We start from the raw sequence: 7,649 nt of genomic DNA, 5'->3' as shown, positions 1-7,649 counted from the left end.
GTGCTCTGTTTTCTTTTACTCTCTATCCTATCCTATTCTATTCTATTCTATTCTATTCTATTCTTTATTATAAACATGTGCTAGTAGCCATTCGGGCTACAATTGTGTTTGTTTTGTACATCCTCTAAAGGTCACCAGAGGTCAAAGGTAGAGCCCTATCTGTGCTCTTTGGAATGTGAAGACAATTTCTTGTTAAACAGGTATGCTTGTTTTGTACATCTTAACCATGTTTATCATTAACTAATGACACTACAGATCAATATTATGATATATTGAGGTCATTGACCTCTAAAAGGTCACCAGAGGTCAGAGTTAGAAACCTGTCTTTGCTCTTTGGAATATGAAGACAGTTTCATTGCAAAACAGATATGCTTGTTTTGCACATCTTAACCATGTTTATCATTAACTAATAACATCACAGATCAATATTATGGTATTTTGAGGTCATTGACCTCTAAAGGTCATCAGAGGTCAAAGGTAGAAACCTGTCAATGCCCTGTGGAATCAGAAGATTTGTAGTACAAATGCATATTTAGTGCAGCGTAACCAAGATCTAAGCCTATCATTCACAAATGCCTCCAAACATCAATATTCTGATATTTAAAGTTCATTGACCTCTGGACGTCATCAGAGGTCAAATCAGACTTACCTCCCGATCTTAAAATGAATCTTATGGTATGTACTAACACTGCTGAAAGTTTCATACTTTAGTCAAATTTTGCACAATTCTCATGATTTTGAGGGTTTAACCGCTCTACTATAGCAAGTTAAAGTCATAATAAAAGATACTAGATCAAAGATCACTGTCCATGTCCAATTGAGGCAGCGCACTTTAAAACATGCATATGTCAAAACACGTTCATTTCACAATGCGAATGTATTTCACTTCATAAATATATTTCGCTTCGGCTGACGTAAATATAGACAAAATTACGTAACTTCCATTGGACAATTTTGTGATGAGTCCTCTATGTGATGACAATGAATAAAAAATCTCAAGAGTCAAAATATCAGAGAGTCGGTATTCTCTTTATAGTCAAAATAAATCACATCTTACCTGATATGTCTATTTAAAAGGCAGTATTCAAGCCCTCGACGTTCATTAAATATGTATAAAGATATGGAAAATTTGGAAAAAGGAAGCAGGTTTATAGCGTCAAAAAAAAAAGTTATTTCGGTCCAAGGAGCAAACTGTAGGCACATCAGAAGTATTTACTGGATTGAGTGTCATCTTTGCATATATCTTGACTTCATGTTTCAAGGTTTTACAATGCTTTACTTGCTTTCATATGCCACAGGAGGGCAGTACAGTAGTTAACAGTCCAGCAGCATTGACATTGGTGGTAAACCTTGACAATAAAAACGTCTCTTAGCACAATATAATGGTTTTGATGTCTTCCATTGCATTAATTACGACATAAGAAAACGATAACAGCAAAACGAACGAACAATAACATTCCTCATTCTCACCTTTGAAAAGTGGACAAAAAAAATCATCAAATAAAAAAAAACCCCAAAAACAAAGTGAATATAAAGGTGGCAAGCAGGCCAGTGTTATCCGCTGGTTTTGTGAACAAATTCACGTATATAAGCCACCTTGCGCAAAAACACAGACAAACAAGCAAAAATCATGGAAGAGATTATTGATTTCTGACGTGTAGTTTAATACTTCGATAACCATGCAGAATCTACGTGCACATCTACATGAAACAAACGACGTATAGAGACTATTTCATTTGCCTCTTTTTCTTAGTATTTATGGCAATGTCTTTGAACAATGTGAAGGTTTGAAATAAGGACAAAAACGCAACCAACAACAGCAAAGAAAAACACGTCACCCGGAGAGTAAGTGGGACCGACCCTACTCACTGATGTACGGGGGACTGTCGGGGCTGGTTGTCCTTGCTCGCTCGCAAGAAGATGAAGTCGGTGAGCCACGTCGGTGCATACGAAAGCGGAAGAAAGATAACTTTCATGTCCAGTCCGCATGAGTAGCGGGTCCTAGGCCAGCGAGAGAGCAGTGCATGGATCATCGCGTTGGTCACGAGTGTGAGATTGGGCGATGTTACAAAGCTCATGAAGTTCACGGTGGCGTGCCAGACTTGAATGAAAAAAAAAAGACAGAAAAACGATATCAAAACAACATCCACAAATTCTTTTTCAAATCAGTTCAATTCAATTCATTTCAATTCAATTCAAATTTCGGGTTTTGTTTTGTTTTGCTTTGTTTTGTTTTTGGGTTTTTTTTTTCAACAGATTGATACATGTACAGCATGATTGCTGACATTGGACACGCATTTGAACAATATAAAAAAGCAAAATAGAATTTTGTTCATGCCTTTGATTTACCAAAACAAACAAACACACACACACACACACACACACACACAAACACACACACACACAAACACACTTTTTTTTTTCAAATTCATGAAATTCTTCCGTTGAGATGTTTTCATCATGCAACTGATTGACAAATTGCCCTACATCGACGTAAATAATCATGGCTACTACTACTACAACACCGATCAATTCAGTGTTTATTTACGTCGATGTAGGGCAATTTGTCAATCAGTTGCGATGAAACACACCTTTACTGATGAAATGAAGGAAGGAAAAGGAATAGAAGATAAAAGGGGAGAATGAATGCAACAGACGAAAGTAGAATTGGACCAGTGAAGGGTAAATGATTTGAAAAAACAAACACCAAAAACATAATCATTCATATGAAGAAGAAAAAAACGAGGTTAGAATTGGACTCACTCTCTTCGTAAAGGTTTGAATCGTACTCGGCCTTCTTCTCGGCGGGAAGTCGCTCCCATGCCGCTTTCATCTCGGTCTTGTACCGATCGCCGTCCGTTAGATTGGTCCTAAAAAAACCCGGCTCCAAAATGCTCACTTTGATGCCGTAGTCCAGCATCTGACTTTCTCTCCTTCGGGTAAAGATGAACAAAGTCACAGTGTAAGGACGACTCTCTGATAAATTTCTGCACTTTAAAACGAAGCATTAAAACCGTATAAATGATGAATACAAAACTGTCATGCAGTGAGTTTTGTTTTGTTTTGTTTGTTTGTTCATTTCCGTCTGAGAAGATGGCTGGATAGCCCACATTCAGCTACGTTAAGCTGGTCTTCCATGGGGTCCAGTTGGATGTGAGGTGGGACCACTTCACCGGGTTAAACACCCTGCTCTTTACAATGAATGAATGAATGAAGCGGGATCTTTTACGTGCATGAGTTGTTACTATCTCATACACGGGACCTCCATTTTATGTCATATCCAAGGGACAGAGTGTTTTGCCTCTTGCTAGAGGGGACGGTATGCTTACACACAACATTGCTCAGTCCAGACTGGGGTTCGAACCCGGGCCGTGTGATCGTGAGGCAGACGCGCTACCGACTGAGCCAACTCACCGTCACTCTTTGACTGTGAACAAAGAAACTGAAAAAAAAAAAACTAATGTTGCTAGCACTTTATCCTTCCCTTCATTCCTCGATCGAAATCCTTGCTAGACTTGCTTTTAAAGAAGATCCATATCTCGTCTTCCATCTACCACCGGCCAACATTGGTAAATTCAAGAACCACCTTTCCACTCAAGCAGTTAACCATGCAGTTACTGTACTCGAAAATGGTTTGATGCCTAGTTTTAGAAATAAACGTGAACTATACAGGAGTTATATCTAACACTGATTGACTTGTTGTTAGAAGCACACAACTATTTTAAATTGAATATTTCCTCCAAGTGAATAAAGAAAAGTAACATCTTTGTTTTGTACGCGTTTTTGTTGTAGTCATTGTAATATCAATCATCTGTTTTCTTGTTATTATATCATAAACATAATTTCTTTAAACAAAACAAAACAAAACAAATAAAAATCCACGGCGTACCTCAATGTGTCGGAAAAGGCCTGTATGCCGTACTTTGATTCGGCGTACCCGCCGACGCCCAAAGCCACTCGAGAGAGGGCGCTAGCTATGTTGACAACTCGACCTCGAGCCTTCCTGAGCAGCGGTAAGAAGGTGATGGTGACATCGATGACGCCGGTGAGATTGACCCCGAGGGTGCGCTCGTAGTCTTCCTTCGAGCACCATCCGATGAGGCCAGGGGTGTGGGCGATGCCGGCATTGTTCACAAGACCCCACAAACCTGCGGAAAAAAAGTCGTTTGAGTCCCTTTCTTTTGTTGTAATAATGATTATGATGATGATAATAGTAATAATTATATAATAATAATAATAATAAAAGAATAATAATAATAATAAAAGAATAATAATAATAACAACAACAATAATAACAACAACAATAATAACAACAACAATAATAACAACAATCGGTTTTGCTCGTCAACGCTCTTTCTCCATCCCTTTTCTCTCGGCAATTAATCTCTGTTGAGAAAATTGAATAATCACAATAATGTGTAAGTAATTGCTAGAACCGTAGATATAGAGCTTGTCACAAAATCGAAGTGAGTATGACAATAGGTAGGGCCTGTGTCTCCATGTCAAGAACTGGGAAAGACCTCTGAATACACCTAATGATAAAGTTCAATTTTACATTTCATCGCTTTACCATTATTCATGTTCAATCTTCTCTTGATTTGCCCTTCTTCCATCTCATAATCATAATTTTCTTCCTGTCATTCATCTTTTTTTTTCATCTTTCAGTCTTACGATTTTCAGTACAACCTATTGAGTCATTTTTCATTCAAATTCTTTTCCACCTTCTGCTATTTTGTTTCTTTGTCTGCTCCTTCTCACTCTTCTCTTCTTCCTCCTACTGCTCCTCATAGTTAAAGGACAAGTTCACCTTCACAGACATGTGGGTTGAATAAATGCAGCAGTATCAGTAGAACACATCAATGAGAGTTTAAGGAAAATCAGACAATCCGTTCAAAAGTTATGATTTTTTGAAGTTTCTGCTCAGCCATGGCTGGATGAGAAGACTGCTGTAGCTTGTGATGTGACACGTGTACAACGATAAAAAGAAAGTATGAAGAAGATTCAACATATTTTCACTTTTCTCACATAACAAAATAACACTCGACTTCTCTCTTTCAGAAGGCAGGGTAATGATATTACCCTTAACATGCGTCAGTAACAAGGCGAAAAAATGTGCACTTTATTCAAAAAGTAAAGTTTTGTGAAATTCTCTTTTTATTTTCCTGATATCGATGTACACATGTGACATCGTACACTGTAGTAGTCTTCTCATCCAGCAGTGATTGCGCAGGCACGGTTTTAAAAATTCATAACTTTTTAACGGATTGTCGGATTTTCCCCAAACTTTCACTGAAGTGTTATACTAATATTGTTGCATTCACTCAATCCACATGTATATGAAGGTTGACTTGTCCTTTAATTCTAATGAGGTTAACATGCAATTCTTTGTCTTTGTTTGTTAGTTCTTTTGTGTGTGTGTGTGTGTGTGTTTGGTGTCCCTTTTTCCCCCCTCAGTTGAATTGATTAAGAATCCTGTCACGCCGGATGCCCACCTTTGCCTTTGGGAAGCTTCTCCTTTACGAATCGCAAGGCGGCCTCGACACTCTCGTGGTCGGTGACGTCTAGGCGAAGGGTGATCACCCGCTCCGACGTCTTCTCCTCGAGCTCCTTCTGACCTTTGGACGTCAAGCAGGCGGCGAAGACGTGGACGCCGCGGCTGTCGAGCTGCCTGGTCACAAGATTGCCGAACCCGCTGTCGCAGCCGGTAACGAGAACGTACCTGGGTAAAATTTACATGGAATGTATAAAGGTATGAATAAGAAGAAAATTAGCGCCACGCTGTCACTCAACCCGCTGCTTCGAAAATATGGCAGTCTTCATGGTCTTCAAAAGACATTGGAATGCCCCTTCCCCTCGACTCAGCATAACTTGCATGTTTCTGTGATATTAATGTGACTAACAAAAGACATGGCGAGGGATCATGCAAGTTATGCTGAGTCGAGGGGAAGGGGCATTCCAATGTCTTTTGTTAAACATTTCAGTATTTTAGCATAGTTATTGACAGATGAGGTCATCTCAATATTGGTTTGGAAGGATTTTTTGTGAACGTTCCCAAGTAATCTGAAGAAAAATAGAAGAAAAAAAATCGTTAAAAATATATGGAATGTTTCTAGATATTCGTTTCACCGCAAAAGTGATGTTGAGGGTATCATAAATCAACACAAATCAACATACGTTTGGATTTCAGGGCCCCTTTAAAATTCCATAAAGTTCTACTTTTAGGCCGGATTTTGAGGAAACCTCGACAATTACGGTATATTTAATTGATCAATTGACTCAAATTATCAAGGCGTAGTTCAAACTGGTGTGAACTTTGCATGTTAACATCTAAAATAATTTATTAATTGTTCCTCATGTCTCGAATAACCCTAAAGGGAGTGCCATAACAGCTTCCACTCACAGTTATACCATTCAGTCGTCTATCAACACAACATGAAAAAAGAAATGCCCATTGTACTCTACTTTCTTCAATTTCAATGCTTTCGTAGTCCTGCTCTACTTCACCAACGCTTCATGAAATTTGGAGATAATCCACACGCGACATTCCTATAGTTTGTACATCAGGAACACTTGCTGTGCAACAAAATAATATAAATGATGTTTTAGACATTTGGATTTTTCATCCTCTTCCTCTGTGCTTTTTGATTATATTTCCTTTTTTTTTTTTGGGGGGGGGGGGCAACTGAGTTTCTTTTCAACGTATCATGCTACACAATGTGGCATGGAATTAATCATTCAAAACTTACTTGTCCGTGATTCTCGTCACGAGACGAGATCGGAGCAGGCTCTCGAGCAGACGAAAGATGAAAATCGCTGCGGCCGTGAAGGCGGCAGCGATGATCACACCCCACATGGAAACTTCCATAGTTTGGTCGAAAACTGCTGAGCAATCAAAATGGAGCAATACATGTAATAGTATATTCATTTACGGAATCTATTCATTCATATTGAACACGTCAAAATATATGCGTAGGCGCTATAGCTACGTAGCTGTACCATTGTATGGTTACGAATAAATATATAGAATTATGCAGAAGCGGATCTAGAGGGGGGGTTGGGGGGGTTGCAACCCCCCCCCCCCAAAAAAAAAAAAAAAAAATAAATAAATAAATAAAAATCCGGGGACCATTTTTTTTTTTAAATCTTATCTTTTTTTTTTTAACTTGTAATCTTATTTTTTTTTCCATTTATGGCAATGACCTCTATACCAAAAATAGTGGTGTTTTAGATGCAAGAAAACGCCATTTTCACACACAGATTTTCAAAAATTCTCCCTACTGTGGGAGGGAGGTGTGCCCCCTCCCACACCCTCCCCCCTTTATAAAAAGCTAGATCCGCCTCTGTTATGAATTATATTCCATTATGCAATAACATTGAACGATTGATTGATATGTTGAAGTGGGTCATGCAAGTCGATTCCTTCACGAAAAGATAGGACATTGAATTATCCCCCCCCCCAAAAAAAAAGAGAACCGTCATCTATCACGTGGTAACGTGGGTATCATTATGTACAAGTTGTAGACAACAGAATTCCATTTCTCAAATCAAAACCAGGAACAGATTTCGTCATAATTATTGTCACAAATGTCAACTATTCATTGCTACGTTACTTCAAACTGAAATATATACGGGAAAATTGCACTATAGTG

General features: G+C 38.5%; 1 protein-coding gene across 1 annotated transcript; it reads right to left on the bottom strand.

Moving 5' to 3' along the window:
* Positions 1-1,586: 1,586 nt before the first annotated feature.
* On the bottom strand, positions 1,587-6,865 carry LOC140243851 (17-beta-hydroxysteroid dehydrogenase type 6-like). Its single transcript, XM_072323525.1, has 5 exons — positions 6,747-6,865; positions 5,493-5,719; positions 3,890-4,148; positions 2,764-2,933; positions 1,587-2,101 (listed from the first exon to the last, which is right to left on the bottom strand). The coding sequence occupies exons 1-5, from the start codon at positions 6,863-6,865 to the stop codon at positions 1,866-1,868; spliced, it is 1,011 nt and encodes a 336-aa protein (XP_072179626.1). The 3' UTR covers positions 1,587-1,865.
* Positions 6,866-7,649: the final 784 nt, after the last annotated feature.

The sequence above is a fragment of the Diadema setosum genome, chromosome 20 (assembly GCF_964275005.1).
Source record: "Diadema setosum chromosome 20, eeDiaSeto1, whole genome shotgun sequence".
In the NCBI taxonomy this organism is placed as follows: Eukaryota; Metazoa; Echinodermata; class Echinoidea; order Diadematoida; family Diadematidae; genus Diadema; species Diadema setosum.
This window is presented reverse-complemented; position numbering and strand designations above follow the sequence as displayed.

Bases quoted from the DNA above. Each gene is read 5' to 3' on its own strand.
- LOC140243851 (XM_072323525.1), bottom strand. From the start codon at position 6,865: ATGGAAGTTTCCATGTGGGGTGTGATCATCGCTGCCGCCTTCACGGCC. The intron at 4,149-5,492 runs GTGGGCATCCGG...TTTTTTCCGCAG, and splicing joins GAAGCTTCCCAAAGGCAAAG to GTTTGTGGGGTCTTGTGAAC. The intron at 2,102-2,763 runs GTGAGTCCAATT...TTTTCATTCAAG, and splicing joins TTCAAACCTTTACGAAGAGA to TCTGGCACGCCACCGTGAAC.